General features: G+C 58.0%; 1 protein-coding gene across 1 annotated transcript; it reads left to right on the top strand.

Moving 5' to 3' along the window:
- The first annotated feature begins 1,081 nt into the window (after positions 1-1,081).
- On the top strand, positions 1,082-16,104 carry RGL3 (ral guanine nucleotide dissociation stimulator like 3). Its single transcript, XM_060253228.1, has 18 exons — positions 1,082-1,105; positions 2,612-2,719; positions 2,875-3,092; positions 4,590-4,804; positions 7,364-7,497; positions 7,740-7,955; positions 9,482-9,585; positions 9,757-9,883; positions 11,338-11,436; positions 11,517-11,569; positions 11,865-11,997; positions 12,732-12,764; positions 12,895-13,016; positions 13,647-13,736; positions 14,229-14,355; positions 15,214-15,387; positions 15,678-15,792; positions 15,899-16,104. The coding sequence occupies exons 1-18, from the start codon at positions 1,082-1,084 to the stop codon at positions 16,102-16,104; spliced, it is 2,298 nt and encodes a 765-aa protein (XP_060109211.1).
- Positions 16,105-21,389: the final 5,285 nt, after the last annotated feature.

Here is a 21,389-nt window from a genome sequence, read left to right as displayed (position 1 = left end):
AAGGTCCTGCGCCTGAAGAAGAAGATTGCAGATTTATACCCAGCCCTTCTCTCTGAATTGGAAACTCAGAACGGCTGACAATCTCCTTTATCTTCCTCCCCCATAACAGACACCCTGTGAGCTGGGTGTGAGAGAGCTCTGACAGAATCTGCCCTTTCAAGGACACCTCTGCAAGAGAGCTATGGCTGACCCAAGGCCATTCCAGCAGGTGCAAGTGGAGGAGTGAGGAATCAAACCCGGTTCTCCCAGATAAGAGCGCACACTTAACCACTACACCAAACTGGCTCTCAGAGACTTGGAGCAGCTCAAAATCTCCTTTCCCTTCCTCCCCCACAACAGACACCCTGTGAGGTGGGTGGGGCTGAGAGAGGTCTCGCAGCAGCTGCCCTTTGAAGAACAACTGCCAGAGCTCTGCCAAGGCCATTCCAGTGGTGCAAGTGGAGGAGTGGGGAATCAAACGCTGTTCTCCCAGATAAGAGTGGGCACCCTTCACCACTACACCAAAATGGCTCTCTCTGAGGCCCAGGGGATTGTGCCACATTCTCCTTCCCTGCTGGACCATCAGAGGCTTGAAGCCAGGGGGCTCAAGGGCTGGCAAGGCTCTGCGGCGCTCCTTTTCCAGTCACATTCCCTGCTCCGGAATGTGGGGCAGAGAGGGTTTGGAGGGGGCAACTCCAGCGCTAGAGGGCAGCTGGCCTGGCAGGCCCTCGCCCCCTCCACTCATCCCTGCCTTCTGTTCTCCTGCGCGGCGGGTACAGAAGGACCCAAGCAGCAGGGGGAGGCTGGGGGGGGGGGGGCGCGTAGGGCCTCTCCCCCCTCGGCCCGGGTCCCGCGGGTGGGCTGCAGGCGGGCTGCCAGGGGGGCGGGGCTGGGGGTGTCTCCGAAGGGAGGGGGCCGAGCTCTCCCGCCCTCTGCTGCGCGCTCCCGCCCTCCCTCCCTCCCTCCCCTGGGCGCCGTCGGGGCAAGCCGGGCTGGGGGCGTCGCCGCCTCTTCCCTCCCCGTCCGCCGGGCAGGCGGCAGCAGCAGCAGCAGCGGCCGGAGTGGAGTGGAGTGGAGTGGAGCCCAGGCGGAGGCGGCGGGGATGGGCAAGGCCGAGCTGGCCATGGTAGGGCCCGGCGGGGCGGGGGCGGGGGCGGCCCCTTCGCTCGGGAGAGGAGCCCCGGGGGCGGGCGGGGGGGGGGACTGGCCTCTCCCAGGCTTCCTCCCCGGGGTGGGGGCCCCGACGGGAGAGAAAGAGAGAGGAGAGGACCCCCCCTGCGCGCTCGCCTGCTCCCCCCGACGGTTCCCGGGCGGGAGTGGAAAGGGGGGGAGGCGGCTGCCGGCTGTCGGGGGGGGGGTCGCCGGGGGAGCTCCCGGGGGCAGCCGCGGGGGGGGGGGGGCGGCTGGGTGCCGGGAGGGGGCGGGCTGGGCTGCCCTGACCCGCCGGCCGCCTCTCGCCAGACCGGTCCGACGGCTGCGCTCGGCGGGGAAGGTCGGCGAAGGGCGCTGCGCCCGGGCCGCCCTCAGCCTCCCCCCTCCCCCGCCTGTGGCTGTAGCTCCCTTACGGCGGGAGGCGATGCAGGGCCCGGCTGTAGCTTCTTGCCCGCCCGCCCGCCCGGCCCCCAGCCACGGGAGCCTGGTCTCCTGCACGGGGTGGCCCCGTCAACAGAGAGACCCTCAGTGGAAGAGGCTTCCTCCTTGGGAGGTGGTGGGCTCTCCTTCCTTGGAGGTTTTTCAGCAGAGGCTGGATGGCCATCTGACAGCAATGAAGATCCTGTGAATTCAGGGGGAGTTGTCTGTGAGTTTAGAGCGGTTCCTCAGTGGAAGAGGCTTCCTCCTCGGGAGGTGGTGGGCTCTCCTTCCTTGGAGGTTTTTAAGCAGAGGCTAGATGGCCATCTGGCAGCAATGAAGATCCTGTGAATTCAGGGGGAGTTGTCTGTGAGTTTAGAGCGGTTCCTCAGTGGAAGAGGCTTCCTCCTCGGGAGGTGGTGGGCTCTCCTTCCTTGGAGGTTTTTCAACAGAGGCTAAACGGCGATCTGACAGCAGTGAGGATCCTGTGAATTTAGGGGGAGGTATTTGTGAGTTTAGAGTGGTTCCTCAGTGGAAGAGGCTTCCTCCTTGGGAGGTGGTGGGCTCTCCTTCCTTGGAGGTTTTTCATCAGAGGCTAGATGGCCATCTGACAGCAATGAGGGTCCTGTGAATTTAGGGGGAGGTGTTTGTGAGTTTCCTGCATGGTGCAGGGGGTTGGACTAGATGACCCTGGAGGTCCCTTCAAACTCTAGGATTCTCTGATTCTCTCTATGCCCCCTGGCCTGGCAGACATCAGCCCCCCCCCTCTGTGCCCCCCCCCCCCCGTCTGACGGGTCTCAGCTGAACCTGAAGGGCCCTTTCCCTTCAGAGGCTGCCTGGAAGCTTTCAAGCAGCCACCTGGAGGAACCAAGACGGGGCCCATCACCTCCTCCCTGCCAGGCCAGCAGGCCAGCGGATGGGCAAGACTATCTGGGCAGTGGTCTTGAAAAAGCCCCCCTAAGACAGGCGGGAGGGGGTGTCAGAGGAAGGCCTGCTCTCCCCCCCTTCCCTGCTGGGTCCTGCCCTCCCACCCCCCTGCAGCCCTCTCTCTGCTTCTCCCCAGACGCCGCTGCAGCCGTGGGGGGAGGAGGTGGAGGAGGGGGCCATCTACAGCATCCTCCTGCAGCGGGTGAAAGCGGAGCCCGAGGGCCCCCCTGGAGCCTCTCCCTGGGTAAGGGACCACAGAGCCCCGCCTCTCTCCCCTTTCTCTCCACCTCGGGGGGGGGAGGCATGGAATAAAAAGGCGCGGGAGACCTCTCCTTCCCCCGAAGCCTTCCCAAATGCCAGCCTGTGCCAATGGCCTGTCCCCTCCTTCTCCTCCTCCAGGCGGACCCCAGCCTGCCCGGGGGGTGCCCCTTCGTGCACTACCGCACCTGCAAGCGGCGAGTGCTGCGGGCGGCCCGCCTCCCGGCCTTGGTGAGGTGGCTGCTGGCTTCGCGGGCGGAGGGGGACCTGGGCTACGTCCCGAGCTTCCTGGCCACCTACCAGGCATTCGCCACCCTGGAGCAGGTGCTGGAGCTGCTGCTGCCGCTGTGGCCAGACCAGTAAGGCGGGGGGGGGGGGAGGCAGCCAGGGTTCATGGGAGGGGTTGGGGGCATTTGCCCTGGCTGCCCTGAGACCACGTCAGCCCAAGGAGGCTTGCACTGGGCAAGAGGCCTGGGTGGGAGCAGCCCGCAAAGGCCATGGCAGAATTTATGTGACCAGCTCAAGTGCTGGGGGGGGGGCACCTCCTGGCTGGGAAATCCCTGGAAGTTTGGGCGGGGTGGGGTGGGGAGGGGAGGCCCCCAGAGTCCCAGGAATGGGAGGGGTGCCGGGAACATAACTGTCCTTCATCATCTCCGTGGCTGCCCCGTGGCACAGAGTGGTAAAGCAGCAGTACTGCAGTACTATGATCTGAAGTCTCTGCTCACAACCTGAGTCCCATCCCAGCAAAAGTCAGGTAGCCGACTCAGCCTTCCATCCTTCCCAGGTCGGTAAAAGGAGTCCCCAGCTTGCTGGGGGGGAAGTGTAAAAGGCAGGGGAAGGCAATGGCAAACCACCCCGTAAAAAGTCTGCCGTGAAAACGTTGTGAAAGCGACGTCACTGCAGAGTCGGAAACGACTGGTGCTGGCACAGGGGGCCTTTCCTTTCCATCATCTCCCACTCACCAACCACTGGAAGCCTTTGGGCATTCCTATCCAGCATTTCTCAAAATGTTGCATCAGGCTCAGGCGGTCAGGGCTGCTGTGTGGGGGGGGGTAGCCCACTCCTCGGCCAAGGTCTCTGTCAAAACTGCGGGGGCTCTTGGCACAGACTCCACGAAGAGTTTGGTTTCCTTGGGCTCTGAAATCCCAAGGCTCCTTGGGGAGGGGCTGCTGTATTTGGTTGGAGCCAGCTAGACTCCTGCTGCACCCCACCCGCCTCAGCTAGGCCCTGAATTCCTCTTCCCTCTCCCCCCACCCCACCCAGCCGGGCCCAGAGAAATAGTCTCAGAAGTGCCTTGGGGCAGCAAAATGCCCTCTGAGCCATGAGCACTGCCTACCTGTCTGGGGAAAGCTCCGGCCCTCTGGAGAGCAGAAGAAGATAATGGATTTCACTCTGAATCTCAGAGCAGCCTACAATCTCCTTTCCCTTCCTCCCCCACAACAGACGCCCTGTGAGGTGGGTGGGGCTGAGAGGGCTCTCCCAGAAGCTGCCCTTTCAAGGACAACTGTGTGAGAGCTCTGGCTGAGCCAAGGCCATTCCAGCAGCTGCAAGTGGAGGAGTGGGGAATCAAACCCGGTTCTCCCAGATAAGAGAGCTCTGGCTGAGCCAAGGCCATTCCAGCAGCTGCAAGTGGAGGAGTGGGGGAATCAACACACCACACCAAACTGGCTCTCAGAGTGGGAAGGGATGTGAGGCAGGAGCAAGCAGGGGAAATGAAGGCCTTCGACAGGTGTGGGGGGGAGCTATTGGGTCATGGAGGAGCAGCAGGCACTGATGGGGGGTGATGGCCAGGCTGGGGGGGGGGGCTGCAGCAAGAGCTCCACCCTTCTGAGTGTGTGTTTTCCCCCTGGCGGCAGGGCGGTGCTGTGTGTGCTGGAGCTGTGGCTACGGGACCACCCTGAGGACTTCTGGGAGCCCCCTGAGCACCCCTCTCTGCAGAAGTCCCTGCTCTTCCTGCGCCAGGTGGCTGCGGCCTCCCCAGCGGCTGCTCTGGCAGAGGGTCTCCTGCAAGCCCACAGCAAGCAGAAGGAGGAGGGGGCCTGTGGAAGAGACGCAGCAGCTGAGGCAGACGGTAGGACACCTCCAGAGCCATCCCTGCCCAAATCAGGCCAAGGATCCCGGTCGGTCTCAGTCTGTCCAGCCGGGGATCAGGAGGAGGGGCGCAGCCACCCCCAGAGCTCAGAGGCTTCCTCGTTTGGGGCAGGGACTCAGCTCCCCCAGCAGAGCAGCCTCTGCCTACCCAGCTGGCCTCCACAGCATGTCCTCAAAGAGCCTGAAGTTGTACGGTGCTCCAAGATCTTGCACCTTGCCTCTTTAGTGAGCAGGCAAGATGGCCGTGGCCTCTGGGCTGGGCTGGGCTGCTGGCTCTTGGTTCAGCTGTAGAGGGGCAAGGGCTGGAGGGCACAGCCTCTGCTTGGCACTCAGAAGGCCCCAGGTTCAGTCCCCGCCAGCAGCATCTCCAAAGGACCAGGCAGGAGGGGATGGGAAAGGCCCTGGAGAGCAGCTGCCAGTCTGGGCTGAGAGGGACCCAGGGGGTAGACGTGTGTGTCCACGAGGAGGCTTTGCTTTGCCTGTTCTTCCTCAGGCACTGCTTGGGAGACCCCGGCCAGGCCAAACCCAGCACCTGCCTCTCCCCCCTCATGAAGTCCCTGGACAGGCCACATGGGCATCTCCAGAGAGATCCGAGTGAGCCTACCTGCAGTGCTGATTCTAGGAAGGAGCCTCCTTTTAGAGGGGAAACCTTTTCTTGTGTGATTGTTCTGGAAGCAACTGGCCCGCCTTATTGTTTTTGCTCACCTGCTGGGCTTGGGCAAAATTGAAGCTGCTCTGCGTGTTATGAAGAATTTTCTGGACTGTGCTGGTCAGAAAATGGGGGTGCCTGTTTTGGAGTGCTTCCTCTCTTCCATGCCCAAAGATCCTTGCAGGTGGGGAACGAGGGTTTCAGGCAGAAGAAGATGCAGTGCTGCTTCGCTTCACGCTGGGAATACTTTTGAGATACGATCTCTCCCTGCCCCTCTGAGGTGGCACATTCCGGAATTCTACCACTTCTGTCTGAAATGTAGCATGGAAAAGTTGGTATGCAGGTTTCAGGGTTGTCGAGAGAAACTTTAAGATGCCCCCGTAGCTTGCAACTTTGCTCTCCGTCAATTGGCCAGGACTGGAGATGACATGGCTGGTTGAACCAACTCAGTCCCCAAAATGGGCTGTAGTCATGAGTGGGAGAAATGTGGGGAAATGCAAATTCTCCCAGGAGCTGTTCCCACTGGATTTTTGCATTCACTTTTTGAAGAAGATATTGGATTTATATCCTGCCCTCCACTCTGAATCTCAGAGCGGCTCACAATCTCCTTTCCCTTCCTCCCCCACAACAGACACCCTGTGAGGTGGATGAAGATATTGGATTTATATCCCGCCCTCCACTCTGAAGAGTCTCAGAGCAGCTCACAATCTCCTTTCCCTTCCTCTCCCACAACAGACACCCTGTGAGGTAGATGAAGATATCGGATTTATATCCCGCCCTCCACTCCGAAAAGTCTCAGAGCAGCTTACAATCTCCTTTCCCTTCCTCCCCCACAATAGACACCCTGTGAGGTGGATGAAGATATTGGATTTATATCCCGCCCTCCACTCTGAAGAGTCTCAGAGCAGCTCACAATCTCCTTTCCCTTCCTCCCCCACAATAGACACCCTGTGAGGTGGATGAAGATATTGGATTTATATCCCGCCCTCCACTCTGAAGAGTCTCAGAGCAGCTCACAATCTCCTTTCCCTTCCTCCCCCACAATAGACACCCTGTGAGGTGGATGAAGATATTGGATTTATATCCCGCCCTCCACTCTGAAGAGTCTCAGAGCAGCTCACAATCTCCTTTCCCTTCCTCCCCCACAATAGACACCCTGTGAGGTAGATGAAGATATTGGATTTATATCCCGCCCTCCACTCTGAAGAGTCTCAGAGCAGCTGACAATCTCCTTTCCCTTCCTCCCCCACAAAAGACACCCTGTGAGGTGGGTGGGGCTGAGAGAGCTCTCCCACAAGCTGCCCTTTCAAGGACAACTCTGCGAGAGCTGTGTCTGACTCCAAGGCTATTCCAGCAGCTGCAAGTGGAGGAGGAGGGAATCAAACCTGGTTCTTCCAGATAAGAGTCCATGCACTTCACCACTACACCACTGTCCAAAGACTGCAAGCACATCACAGGAGAGGTGATCCTGCAGTTCTGTGGCCCATTTGCAGGCCATAATTAGAACCTTGAACTGAACCGGCAACTGACCAGGGCATGGCACACAGAGTCAGCTTTGGACGTGACAGTAGCAGGACTGTGGTTGCTGAGTTGTCTGAGGGAAGATCCTTGTAGAGTGCATTGCAGTAGTCCAGCTTGAGGCAGCCCTTGCATAGTTCCAGAGGGCCAGGCCTGCAGCATCTGAGCTAAGGGATGCGGAAGAAATGCCTTCCTTGCAACAGCATCAGCTGGCTTCTGCAGCAATGGAGCTGGATCCAGCACCATCCAAAGCTCTTAATGGGGTCTGTGAGCGTCATTCAGCCCCTCACAGCAAGGGGGAAGCACTGAGCCTGTCTCTAGCCTGATCACACCTTGACTTGTGGGGGGGGGGGTTGTCTTGCTGCTGCACAGGTGGAGAGACCCCTGGGGTGGGGCTGCCCCAGGCTATGACGGAGGTGGCTGGGCCAGAAGCCAGCAAGGAGCTACCAGCTCTGCTGTCCTTCACAGTGGAGGAAGTGGCTGGACAGCTGACCCTCATGGATTCGGTGAGTACAAGCCAGAGCAACAGCGAGGCTGTGGGGAGGGGGAGAACTAGCGGGGGGGGGGGAGGAGACTGGTGATTACACGAAGTGTGTTGTGGGAGTCCCGCAAAGGGGTGGGGGAGGGGATAGTTTCCTTTGAGTAGTGCCCCCCCTTGCAGCGGAGGGGGTCTTGCCAAAGGTTCTGCTTCCACTTCTGCGAGGCTCGCTTTGAGTGGCCTTCTTGTCCTCCCTCCCTCCCTCCGCAGGAGCTGTTCCGAGCGGTGTGCCCCTTCCATTGCTTGGGCTGTGTGTGGTCTCAGCGAGGCAAGAAGGAGAAGCAGCACGTGGCCCCCAGCGTCCGGGCCACAGTGGCCCAGTTCAATGCCGTCACCAGCTGCGTCATCACCTCTGTGCTTGAAGACGTGACCTTGCGTGTGCAGCAGCGTGCCCAGGTGCTGGAGAAGTGGATTGATATTGCCCAGGTGAGGATGAGGAAGGGGGGGGAGCGACTGGCCTAAAGGGCCAGAATACCCATTGGGCTGTCCCTTTTGACCTAAATATTTATTGTGTGGCACATTGATCGATCCAGGCGGGCAGCCGTGTTGGTCTGAAGCAAAGCAGTAGAACAAAGTAGGAGTCCAGTAGCCCCTTTAAGGCCAACAAAGTTTCCTTCAGAATGGAAGCTTCCATGTGCAGGCAGACTTCATCAGACGAGGGAATGGGGTACAGTGAGCTGGTGGGCAGTGGTGAAGAATGCCAAGTGGTACAAAGTTAGAATCCAGTGGCAACATAGTGAAATTAACAAATTGGAAGACCATTTGGTCTGGGAAACTGATAAAAGAGTAACATGTCAGAATGGGAGATGGCGAGAGTGTCATACGGCAATAAATGCAGTCTGTTAATTGGTCTATTGCTTGCAAGTCTGGGTTAAACAGAGAACACGTCTTAAAGGGGTCTGTGAGCGTCATTGCTGAATGACCCAGAGGTGTTCCCGTCCACCTAATTAACTTTTTAATATGTAACATACATTATAAACATTCTAGTTTGCCATTAGAAAAAAAGAATACATTAAGATATAGTGGAAGATGGTAATGAGATAAACAACCAATATCCCACTATTCTGATATACTATTCTAAAAGAGAAATGCATTGGAATACTGTGGATATATCGCTATACTTGATGAGAATGGGTTTTGCATGTATATGTAATGTCGGTTTCCCTCTCAGTCCCTGGGCGTTCCCATCCAGTGGGGTGTGGAGTTGGCAGCTGTTTGTCCTTCTTCAGCCGGAGTCCTTCGCATAGCCAAGAGCACTCTGGACTTGCAGCCTGATGGCCCCTCCCCCAGCCCCCTCTTTTCTGCCAGCAGCTCGTCTCAGGAACTGGGCTCCTGCTCATGCACAGAGCGTACTCCCAGTAACCAGTGTTCCCTCTAAGATGAGTTAGTGTGAGCTAGCGCACAGATTTTTAGCCTCCAGCTCACACATTTTTCTCTTAGCTCAGGAAGGATGACCCCGGAGCACACTACCGTAATTTATGCAGGAGCTCACAGCTTTAATGCAAGTAGCTCACAAAGTAGAATTTTTGCTCAGAAGACTCTGCAGCTTAGAGGGAACATTGCCAGTAACTGAAAACTGGGGTGAATTCTAGGGTGAAGGGCATTTCTCCACGGCAGATATGCATCTTAATTATTCCAGTGAGTTTAAAGAACTTATATAAATTTATATCCTACTAAGTGCTTTGCTATAGATGCTTTTCCAGTTCTTGTTAAAAAGTAAGGTCGTGTTCTTAGGTGTTGTTACGTATTATAATAACGCCTCAGATTTATGAAACGAAGCAGCTCTCCCTTCACGCTGAGCCCACCGTTAAAATGGGTATAATGAATCAATTAATCCAGGTTCACTGTGGTGCTTTGCATCCTTGGTTTGCCAGCTGAGCATCTCTCAGGAGCTGCCTGGAAGCCTTTCTGGGGACCATGAGCTAAAACCTTTTCTGTCCTCCATTGCACAGCACTGCCGGGCCCTGCGGAACTTCTCCTCGCTATATGCCATCCTCTCTGCCTTGCGGGCCAACCCCACCTATCGGTTGAAGCGCACCTGGGCAGTGGTCAACAGGTGAGCCACGGGGAGGCCAAAGGGGGGGCAGCAGTCAGGAAAGGGGCGCTGGGGATACCAGGCCTCCTCTGGCTAGGCCCTTGTGGGGAGCGGAATCTTAAGGGATTGTGCCCCCCAGCCTGGGGGGTGGGCCAGGCTGTTCCACTCATGAAGGCCCCCTTGCCCCCACAGGACTGCCAGGAGCTCCTTCCAGAAGCTCTCGGAGATCTTCTCTGAAGACAACAATCACTGGAACTGCCGAGAAATCCTGCTGCAGCAGGTGGGAGGGAGAGCGGGCCCCAGGCAGCACTGCACAGGGGTGTGACCCAAGGACTTAGCCAGCTGGGCTGCTCCCCCCCCCAAGAGAGATTTATGGGGCAGGCCCTGAGAGGTGCTGAGCAGAAGCCAGGAAGCAGGCCTCCTTCCTCCCTCCCTCCTTCCTCTTTTGCAGCTCTCAAACATCTGCCTCGCTCTTACATTAAGCAAGTCCCCCCCCCCCACGCAGGCTCAAGCAGCCCTGCCAAGATGGCCTCTCCCACTCTATGCCCTTCATTCCCTTTCACTCAGGTGGGTAGCTGTGTTGGTCTCCCCCCCCCCCACAATAATAGAGTTTATTTATCCTTTACATAAAATAATTACAAAGTGTCAACAATTAAACATTTCCCACAGCCTATGAAACCATTGATCTAATAAAGGTGGAGAAGAGTTTACCCAGTTTGCAGCTATCGTCATTCTAGCTGCTGCAATCAAAACATTAATTACCGTAATTCAACAGTATCTTTGTTAATAATAATAATAATTTTAATTTATATCTCGCCCTCCCCGCCAAAGCAGCCTCAGGGTGGCTTACATAACATAAAATACGGCATTACAGTAGTACAATAATAAAATACTCCAATTACATAAGAGTTATTCCTCAATTAAATATACAATTACAATAAAGCGCCTGGTAGCTGTGTTGGTCTGAAGCAATAGAATGTGCACCCAAAAGCTTATCCCCCGAATTAAACTTCTGTTGGTCTTAAATTCACCTATTCATTTAGGAAATTCATATTCTGCTCTCCCCCATGAATAAGCTCAGGGCAGATCACAACATAGCCAAGCAATACAAACAATGAGGTGAGAACGAAGAAAAGCCGTGCAATGAAAACAGTGGCCCTCTTGACCACAGAGCAGGAGACGAAGTAGTTCAGCACCATTTCCAGCTGGCCACTGAATCAGGTGAGGCCGCCAGACAGACTCCCGGGAGGAGGCCAGTGTGAAGCCCTTTGGGGTCTGACTGAGCTCCAAGGCTGCTCTAGTCCTGCCCGTCACTCTTCTGCTGCCCCCCACTGGCAGGCGACGAGGAGAATTCTGGGCTGGAACCTTTAAGCAGCCAGGCCAGACTCCCTCAGCATCCGACAGCAGGAGCAGAAAAAGAGGTGCCGGAGCTCATTCGCACAACTCACCTGCATAACTCATTTGCATAAGCCCCCCTCCCCCTCTGCAGCATCTCCTCCCAGCGCAAGCAAAGGCTCCTGACCTGGCCCTAGAGCTGGGCACCTCCCTCCCCCAACGTGGTGCTGCAGCAGCGCCCAAAGGGGAAGCCGCTGGATCTCTTCCTGCCTTGGGGCTTTTAAAGGATCTCTCTTCCTTCCAGTGGACGAGGGGAAACCCCAGCAAGCAAGCGAGAGGCAGCCCTGTTGGCTCTCTGGCACGGCCCATGCTTTTCTTTTTGGTGGGGGGGGGGGTCGCATGGGCTGTGTTGTTGACCCTCCTGGGTCTCTTCTGCAGGACGGAGGTCCTCGTAGCCCCACCAGTGAGGGAGGCAGCAGCCCCCTCCAGACGCCAGCCAAGACCCCTCTGAAGCTGACCCCTTGCAGCCAGCGCATGGTGAGAGCCCCTGCCCTTTCCTGGACACAGGGGGGAGGGGGATGTGCTGCCCTTTCCCTTTGCCCCTCTCTCTGGGGCAGGGGTCTTCTGCCAGCCATTGTGCCATGGGCTCCTTCTCCAAGGGGGCACCGCTGTTGGCTCTGACATGATTGGAGCGGCCTGGGAGTGGGGTGGGGGTGGGGGGGTCCTTTTGGCCAAGGCCATGCAACAGTTTCCCCCCAGCCTTCTCCTCCGCCATTCTGTGGGATTTAGACTACTTGAGGCTCTGAACAGGCATGCAGCCACCCACCCACCTCTTCTCTGCCGCCTTTCCCTTTTGTCCCCTCTCGGGGTTGATCTTGCCTGCCTCTCTCTCCTGCTGTCCTTTGCAGAGACACTCTCAGTGCAAGACCTGTGCCCCCCCCCCCATGTGTTCTGTGTGCTTGAAGAGTTCAAAGGGGAGGGGGGGTGAGAAGGAGCCAATCCTGTTGTGGTCTTTTGCAGCCCCCCACAGTGCCCTATCTTGGCACCTTCCTGACTGACCTGGTCATGCTGGACACGGCCCTTCCGGATTTCGTGGAGGTGAGCATTCTGGGCAATAAAGTGGAAACGGATCCCGCTGAGTATCCTCAGCAGAGGGCAAATTGTCCCCGCCCCCCTGTTGCCCCCTGAGCATTGCAGATCCTTTTCCCAGCTGTGCTCCCTGGCTTTAATTTCGTCCTGGCAGCACCAGGCTGGTGCAGGGATCCTGGGGACGCTGAGCAAATGGGCTTTCTGTTGGGGCAGAGGGGGCTGCTGGTCCGTCTAGCACAGGGTGGCCAAACCTGCTTAACTTAAGAGCCACAGCAGATGTTGGAGAGCTGCAAGACATGAACGTCAGATGTTAAATTGAGAGCAGAGAGGAAGGAAGGAAGGAAGGCAAATAGATGGGGGAGGTAGAAAGAAAGCAACTTTAAATGCATTCTCCAAGCTGACGGCTGGCTTGGTGAAGTGGCTCCAAGCTGGCCAGTGGGGGCTTTGAGAGCCACTCAATGTGTGTGAAAGAGCCGCAGTTTGGCCAGCCCGGTCTAGCAGCAGGGCCACTAGGCAGCGCTGCTCTCTGGAGAGGTGGGGGGAGGCTGAGCGTAGGATCGGAGGCGGGCCAGGATTCCCTTCCGCATCAGGAACCTGAAGTCTCTGCCCAGTGGACACTGCTGACTCCACTGCCACAGCCTGCCTGAGCCCCCAACCCACTTCCTCACCTCCTGCAGCAGCAGCTCCACCCACCCTCCCTGCCGGGTGGGTCTAGCTGCCTGGCTCCTTTCTCCCTGCTCCAGGGCAATCTCATCAACTTTGAGAAGAGGCGGAAGGTAAGCGTGAGGCTGCCGGACTGGAGGGGGGCCGCAGTTGCTCCGTTCTGTGTCCAGATGGGGGTGGGGCTGGGCTTGGCCAGAGCCCCCCCTTCCCTCCCTCCCTCCCGCCCGCCTGTCTGTCCCCCAGGAAGCCGAGACTCTGGCCTTGATCCGGCAGCTGCAGGAGTCGTGCCAAGGATACAGCCTTTGCCCCAACCCCTTCTTCCTTGCGGCCTTTCGGGGGCAGCAGAAGCTTTCGGAGGAGCAGAGGCAAGAAAGAGGGGCAGGAGGGGGGGTCAGAAGGAGAACTGGAGAGAGGGGGGCTCCGGAAGGGAGAGGGAGGCCAGTGCCCTCTCGCCAGCCCCAAGCACCACCTGCGGTCCCTCCCCCTCCAACCAGCAAGCCAGTGTTTGCCCACTGGGGTAGCAGTCACTACAGCTGCCAACCTCCAGATGGGACCTGGAGATCTCCCAGAATTACAGCTGCTCTCCGGACAATGCAGATCACTTCTCGGGGGGGGGGGGGGATGGCCGCTTTGGAGAGGTGGCGCTGTGGCCTTATTTTCTGCTGAGGCCCCTCCCTCCCTGAATCTCCAGGAATTTCCCACCCCAGACTTGGCAACCCTCAGCCACTCCTAAATGCCCAGCAGCCCAGTGGAGCCGGGCCTTGTCAGTGCTTGGGGGGGGTGGCCCCCCCCAAGGAAGAGGGGGTGGGATGGGGTGAGGTCCCCCTGAGGCTGGAGGGGACCTTCTTCAAGCCCACAGCTCTCCTTGCCTGGGGGGTGCTGGTCCTCCCAAAGGGCCCAGGGAAGTGCTCTGAGGAGTTCAGCCCCCAGGTCCACCTGCAGAGCCCGTGGGGGAGGCAGGGCAGCTTGCTGAGCACCTTTGCCCTCCCCTGCAGCTACCGGATTTCCCGTGTGATCGAGCCTCCCGCCAGCTCCTGCCCCAACTCCCCCAAACTGCACCGGAGCCTCACCAAGCGCTTCAGCTCGTAAGTCTGGCCTCTGGGGCAGGAGAGGCAGAAGAAGAAAAAGATGGTATTGGATTTATATCCCACCCTAACCCTGAATCTCAGAGCGGCCTGCAATCTCCTTTCCCTTCCTCCCCCACCGGGTCTCCCAGATAAGAGTCCGCACACGTACCTGCAACACCAAAGTGGCTCTCTTCCCTTCCGGTTTGGTGTAGTGTTTAAATGCGTGGCCTCTTATAGTGAAAGGTGGGGTATAAATCCAGTCGTCGTCTCCTCCTCCTTTCTTCCTGCCCTCCCCGCCTTGATCTTCAGCTATCTTCAGTCTTTACTTGCTTCATTTGGCTTTCTACCCAAAGCATTCCTCTGTCCTCCAGTTTATCATCTTCACCACAACCACCTGGCGAGGGAGGTTTCTCTGGGCGGGCGTGTGTGGCCACGTGGCAGGTGGGGTGCGTGGGAGAGCTTGCCCCCCTCCCGTCTCAAGCCTGGCTTCCTCCATGTTGCTCCCTGCAGCCTCCTCCAGGGCGCAGATGCCTCCCCCACCTCGCCTGGCCCCGACCGAGCGGGACTTTCCCTGCCAGGACCCTTCGGCAGCCTCCATCCCGGGGAAGGACTCGGCCCCTCTGCCCTCCCAGCCCAGGTACACCACTAGGAGACCCGGGGGGGGGTCATGGAACTGGGCTGGTCCCCTTTCCATCCAGGAAGCGTGTTCCTTGGGGAGACCCCAGGATGCGAGAGGTTTCCGGGCGTCTTCACAGGCATCCACCCAAGTGGGCAGCCATGTTGGTCTGAAGCTGCAGAACAAAGCCGGAGTCCAGCCAGGGCCAGTTTCATTCTGGGTCGAGCCTGTGGTGTCCACGCAGACCGCATGGAAGCTCATGCCCAGAATTGGCCTCTGCTGCTCTTCAAGGTGCCCCTGGGCTCAGCCTTTGCTCTGCCATGGCCACATTCCCCATCTGCTCACCTCGTGCTGCAGTTCTGTGGGTGTTTCCCCTCCATCTCAGAGTCCTGAGGAGGGCTGGGGGGAGCGCTTCCTGTTTCCTTGGGGTTGCCTGGGACTCATCTGGAGGGGCTTTCTGGGAACCCAGTGGGGGGGTCTCTCGGCTGCCAGGGGGGCTACCTGAGGTGCAGGCGGGAGGTGGAGGAGTCAGCGGGGAGGGGCTCCGTTTCCAGACGCAGGAGGAAACGGCTGCTTTGGAAGGTGGGTTCTCTGCTTTGGAAGGTGGGTTCTCGGGCACCACCAAAGTCTCTCCTCTCCCCCAACCCTGCCACCCTCAGGCTTCTCCCCCCCCCCCCCCGCAAAAAAAATCTCCAGGACTTTCCCAGCCAAACTGCAGTCCTTTCCTACCCCCCACCTGAGTCGGCCTCTGGCCCCTTCCTGGGGGCAGGTCAGCTTGCTGAGGGAATGAGATCCCTGCTCTGGGGTGGGGGTGGTGATGGAGCGAGTTCTTGGTCTGACCTCCTGCTCATGGCCCCTGCTGGGTCTCTTTTCCCGCAGGCAGAAGCGGGGGGAGAAGGCCGCCCCTCCCCGTCGCCTCTCCTGCTGCCCCCACAGGATCCGCCTGCCCCACTGTCCCCCACCCCCAAGCCCAGTGGGGCGGCCGAGTCACGCATCATCCGGGTCAGCCTGGACAACGGAGGGCAGCACTGCAATCTCTACCGCAGCATCCTGGTGAGCCAACTGCACCCTCAGCCCTGAAGCCTGCCCCTGCCTGCCTGGTCTCCCCTCTAGGGAGAGGGGGCTGCCCCAGATGCCCAGGCCAGGGGGGGTCCTGAGGCCCCCAAGACAGACGCTCCAGAGCCAAGGGCAGGAGATGGAAGGCGCCTGGGGCCCCTCACCACCGCTGGGGCCCCACTTCCTGCCCCAGGATCCCGTGCAGAGGGAGATGGAGACTGGGCCCTTGGCTTGCCCCCTTGAGCTCTGGTGGGTGGAGGGGGGCTGTCACGTGTCTCCCCCCCCAGATCACCAGCCAGGACAAGACGGCGGCCGTGGTGCAGCGTGCTGTGCAGAAGCACAACCTGGGCGAGGCCTCCCTACACAGCTACCGGCTCCTGCAGCGCCTGCGGGACGGGCAGGGTGAGGCCTTCCTTCTGCTGCGGGGGTGGGTGGGGTGCGGGGAGCAGGGTGCCGCCAGGATCCCTCATCAGAGCTCTCTCTCCCCCCCCCTCCTGCCCGCCTGCAGAGCTGCTGATCCCCAGTGGAGCCAACACCTTCTACGCCATGAACCCCGCCAGCCCTTCGGACTTCCTGCTGCGTCGCAAGGAAGAGGCTGCACACCTGGGAAGCCGAGCCCCCCGCCCCACCCCGGGAGCCCCACCGCTCTCCCCCCCACCTGCCTCTTCCTCGCTGCCCCCCGCCCCGGCAGCCCTTCGGCCTGGCCCCTGCTGAGGAGCGGCGAGACCCCCGCCTCCTGCCCCCCCCAGCCCCAGCCATTGTTCAGTCTGCTCCCCCTCAGAGGGGGTCCAGCTCCTCAGCCAGCAGCAGCAATGAGGAGGCCTGTTGCACCCCAGAAGAGCCTGAAGGAGGGACTGGGAGGGGGGAAGCCAGAGGAGGCTGCCTGCTGTTCAGGGACAAGCCTGGCGGGTGCGGGGGGGGGGGCTGCACTCTCCCTCAGGCTACAAGCTCTAGAGGGAGACTCCGGCCTCCTCTGTGGCACATAGCACCTTCCCTCAGCTTTGGCTTATCCCACCAGCCAGGGCCCTTCCTCAAAAAGTAGGATCTGGTTGTCGCAATCTGTGCTGTGCTCACCTCCAGTTTAGATTACTGCAATGCACCTCACATGGGGCCACCCTTGAAGACTGTCTGGAGGCTTCCCCTGCTCCCGAATGTGGCAGGCACGCTGCTGTCCAGCATCACCCCAGGGCAAAAAGAGCTGCCTTGGGTGCCCATCTGTTTCGCGGCACAATCGCAGGGGAGGGCGGGATATCAATAAGGTCAAATAAATCATTCAGAGCCTGGCCTTTTCAGTGGTGGCACCTCACACGTGGAAGGCCCTTCTTCTTGAGGCTCATCTGGTGCCCTTCTTTAGAGGCTGGGCCAAACTGTCCCTGGGCTTGTGACCCCCTCCCAGCCTGAGGGCTGCTCTGTGGGAATCATATTTAGGCTGCTGGAGCTTCCGTCCTCTTTTTACACCCTGGCTGGGGTTTTAATAGTTATTTATCTTTGGAAGAATGGAATGCCGTTTTATCATGTTTTGCTGGCAGCACAGAAATTTTCTAAATAAATGAATAGACCACTGAGCCCCCTGTGATGTTTGTGGGCAGGCCATTGATGGGTGGGGATCCGGAGTCTCGAAGGCAGTCTGATGGTGGCATCATTGAAGGTCACAATCCGGATTCCTCAAGCAGAGATATCCCACCCCCACCCCCTGCATACTGCAAGGCCCCCCAACTGCCTGGCTGGCCAGCCTCCAACAGGTGGGGTTGAGAGCAGAACATCCGCAGGTGTGGCAGGAGGGGAAGAGTTCTGGGGGGGGGGTGGCAGGAGGAGAGGGCCGGAAACTTTGCCGGGGGGGGGGTGTCTGTGCTCAAGGAGCAGAGGTGATCCTGGCGGCCTCGCGGGAGAGGCAGACGCAATAAAATAACTTGGTGGGAACTCTCCATCTTTCACTTTGTGGCCCACCTCTTGGAGCCTGTGGGCACCTTTGGAACTCTGACACGGTGTGGTGGCCACGGCTACGGAACGCCCGATGCAGTGGGCAGAGCCGAACACACCCTGGGGGCAGCTGCTGCCAAAGCAACGCTCTTAAAAAACTGCCCTGCCAGTGAAATCTCCAGAAAAGCCCCCCTTGACCCCACCCACTTCCTAAAGACAATTGGCAGGTGCCATGTTGAGGACTCTGGATGCTGGGAAAGGCAGAAGGCCAAAGAAGAAGGGGGCAGCAAAAGAGGAGATGGCTGGACAGCATTACGGATGTAACCAACACGAATTTGAGCAGACTCTGGAGGCAGCGGAAGACAGGGGGGCTTGGTGGGACTTTGTCCAGGGGGTCGCAAAGAGTCGGACTCGACTGTGTGGCTGAACAGCAACAAAATGTTGAGGACCCTGCCTCTCCCCCATCAATGCTGTGTCACGTTAGCCCCTGGTGCGTTTGACGCAATGAAGAGGCAAGGTGGTCGTGATCATAGCTCTTTTATTTAGCCCCAGCACAGTACAGCGCTGCACTCCAAAGACTGAGGAACGGGGCCAACTGCTCCGGATTCCTGTGCAAGCCCCTTATTGGACCATTCAAACCAGCAGGGGGCCCATGATTGGTGCAGGGCAACCGGGGTTTGGATCCTCCTACCCGTTGTTCCCGAGTCCCCCAAGCTCTGGCTGTCTGGCTCCAGTGAGCCCAGCAGAAAGCCCCCTAGCAGCCTGCCCTTTGGTCCTCCTACCCCGGAGAGAGGGGGCTCTGTGCCCCTGGGGGGCAGGCCTGGCTGAGCTGTGGCCTTGCTGGAGCCCCTCACCCAATCCCCAGCCCTTGGGGAGCACAGCAGCCAGCTCCGGGGGCCGGCTGGGGCCTTCGGGCAGCCATCTTGGCCAGCCTGAGTACCTGACAGGAAACACAGGGAGGGCGCAGATTCAAAAGGAAGATGGAAATTATTATTTTTTTAACAAGGGTCCACCTTTTAAACCTTACATGTTTAAAATTATTGTATACAACCGAGTAAAGAACACTCATAGCAGAATGGTTCTAGGGTCTGAGGGAGCCGGGTTCGGATCCACACCTTGTCCTGGAAGCTCCTGGGGCAATCTTGTGCCCGCCTCCCAGGGTGGTTGTGAGGGGAGCTGCTCTGGGTCTCCGCTGAGGCAAGAGTGAATAAGTAGAAAGATTCCATTGGTTTTTTGGTTACCAAAAGTTTGTGTCCTTCCTGCATAGAGGCTTGGCACAACCATGCCTCACATGGCAGCAGCTATGGCAAAGGGGGTCTCTCCGCGGACCCTCCATGGTCACTCACAGGCAGGGGGCCTTTCCATTCTAGGTGCTCTGGGGGAAAGTGACAGGAGAACCAGGTTGTCTTCTCACCCAGTCTGCAAGCTGCCTCAAGGGACCTGGGTAGCCACTGCAAGGACTCGAACACAGGGCCGCATGAGCAGTTGGACCGCCTGATCAAGCTGGCTCCTCTCGTGTGCTTAGGCAGCCTGCCATACACAAAGACATGGGCGAAATGAAACAGCTTTTTTTTAAAAAAGTAAAAAGCCCAATAACAGCCCAAGGGTGAAAAACATCAGATAAGCGGCCAGGACTTCAATAAGTGAGCGGTGATGTTTTCGAAAAGTGCGAGTGACTTTGAATAAACAACCCCGTGTGGGAGACGCAGGTTCCTTATCAGGCCCAAACACTTTCTGTTTGTAGCCGCCTGTTTTTCTTCCCGCTCTCCATCTAGCAGGGGGGCAGGGGGGTGGGGTCTCCACCATCCCCAGCTTCCTCGGAACACAAAAAGCGCCTCCTAAAGTTTTTGGGGAAGGGCACAAAGAAGGAACACTTGCTTGCTGGGGGGGGCACATTTATTGCAGGCTCCCCAGGAATAAGCAAGCAGTTTTGGAATGGGCTAACAAAAGCAGCATTTGTGTGTGTGTGTGTGTGTAGTGGCGGGGAGATGTGAGAATTCATGGCTTCAGCTTTCCCCACTTAATCAACAGTAAGCAAGGGCTGCTTGCTGTAACCAGTTCACCTGGTTGCCAGGTCTGTGTTAGAAAACACTTGGAGACTTTGGGGGTGGATCTGGGAGAGGGCGGGGTTTGGGGAGGGGAGGGGCCTCAGCAGGGTGCCATGCCACAGACTCCACCCTTCCAAGCAGCCATTTTCTCCAGGGGAGGGGAGATCAGCCGCTACCTGGAGGCTGGCAACCAAAGAGTAACGTGGAAATTGGAGCAGGTGAGAAGCCCGAAGGCATCCACGTCAAACCAGCCTCAATTATAGAAAATGCCAATATTTGACATAACAAATTCACTTATAAGATAATACAATGCTGTGCAAAGTGCAAATATAAACCACACCCAAACGCAAAGTCCATCTATTTGTAATTGACAGTCTGTCCTTTGAAACTGGGACTCCGGGATGTGGTGAGGTGAGCCGTGTGAATTGCCGCTGTTTGTCTGCAGAATGCTTGGAGCGTTGGTCTCCCATAGGAACGATTTAAATGTTTCTTGAAGCTCGTAGAAGCCTCGTGTGAAACAGGACGTTGTGCACATCCCTGTTGCGATCTTGTGCTTGGCGGCTTCCAACTCTTACACTGGCTGTGATTAAAAGAAGACCTGGAGCACTGGACTCTATTCACACGGCTCACCTCACCACATCCCGGAGTCCCAGTTTCAAAGGCTAGACTGTCAATTACATGGACTTTGCGTTCGGGTGTGGTTTATATTTGCACTTTGCACAGCATTGTACTATCTTATAAGTGAATTTTTTATGTCAAATATTGGCATTTTCTATAATTGAGGCTGGTTTGACGTGGATGCCTTCGGGCTTCTCACCGGCCCCACCTGGAGGTTGGCAACCCTAGCAGACAGACCAGTCCCTCTGCAGTCAACAGCTGCTTTGGAGGGGAGGCTGTAAGGCCATTGAGGCCTCCCCAGGCTCCACCCCCAAATCTCCAGGAATTTCCCAGACTGCAGCTGGCAGCCCTGTCTGCCCCACCCCCATTCCACCAGATCAGAGCGGGGGGGGGCACTCTGATGCTTTTTGAACACCTCCCAGGAAATTGCATGTGATGAAAATGTAACTTTGTCATTAGTCTTCTCAAACGTTTAATGATGTGTTGGGTTTTCTGGATGACGCTTCCATCTTAGATCCCTACCAGTCCAGCTTCCACCCAGGCCATGGGACGGAGACAGTGCTGGTCGCCTAGGTGGATGATCTCCAGCGGCATCTGGATCGAGGCGGCGTGGCAGTGCTGATGTCGTTAGACCTGTCGGCCATGTTCGACACGGTCGACCATCGGTTACTGACCCGTCGGCTCGCCGACGCAGGGATCAGGGGGTTGGCCTTACAGTGGCTTTCCTCCTTCCTTGATGGACGGGGACAAAGGGTGGCAATTGGGGGAGAGCTGTCCCAGAGGCACTCGCTAGATTGTGGGGTGCCACAGGGAGCAGTTCTCTCTCCGATGTTATTTGACATCTACTTGCGCCCCCTTGCCCAGATTGCCCGGAGGTATGGGCTGGGGTGTCATCAATATGCGGATGTCACCCAGCTCTATCTACTAATGAATGGCTGGCCTGACTGCGTCCCAAAACACCTGGACCTGGCACCGCAAGCCATAGCAGGTTGGCTCAGGCTGAGTGAGTTGAAGCTGAATCCAACGAAGGCGGAGGTCCTTTCCTTGGGTCGTGGCGCTCTGGGAGGAGAAATTCCTCTCCCAGTTTTTGACGGTGTGTCACTGAAAGCGGCACACCGCGTCAAGAGCTTGGGGGTCCTACTGGAGCCTTCGTTGTCAATGGAGGCCCAGATAGCAGCCACTGCCAAGTCCGCGTTTTTTCATCTTAGACGGGCGAGGCAGTTGGCCCTTTCCTCGAGCGCCAGGACCTAGCAACAGTGATCCATGCAACGGTCACCTCAAGACTGGATTACTGTAATGGCCTCTACATGGGGCTGCCTTTGTGCCAAACCCGGAAGCTGCAGCTGGTGCAGAACGCAGCGGCTAGGCTGTTGTTAGGGCTCCCGAAGTGGAGCACATACGGCCAGGCCTGCG

The sequence above is a fragment of the Heteronotia binoei genome, chromosome 13 (assembly GCF_032191835.1).
Source record: "Heteronotia binoei isolate CCM8104 ecotype False Entrance Well chromosome 13, APGP_CSIRO_Hbin_v1, whole genome shotgun sequence".
Lineage (NCBI taxonomy): Eukaryota > Metazoa > Chordata > Lepidosauria > Squamata > Gekkonidae > Heteronotia > Heteronotia binoei.
The sequence above is the reverse complement of the archived record's forward strand: the minus strand, read 5'-3'. Positions and strand labels throughout refer to the sequence as shown.

Coding starts and splice junctions, on each gene's coding strand:
- RGL3 (XM_060253228.1), top strand. CDS start 1,082: ATGGGCAAGGCCGAGCTGGCCATG. Junction 7,956..9,481: donor AGTGGATTGATATTGCCCAG/GTGAGGATGAGG, acceptor TCCATTGCACAG/CACTGCCGGGCCCTGCGGAA. Junction 12,765..12,894: donor ACTTTGAGAAGAGGCGGAAG/GTAAGCGTGAGG, acceptor TCTGTCCCCCAG/GAAGCCGAGACTCTGGCCTT.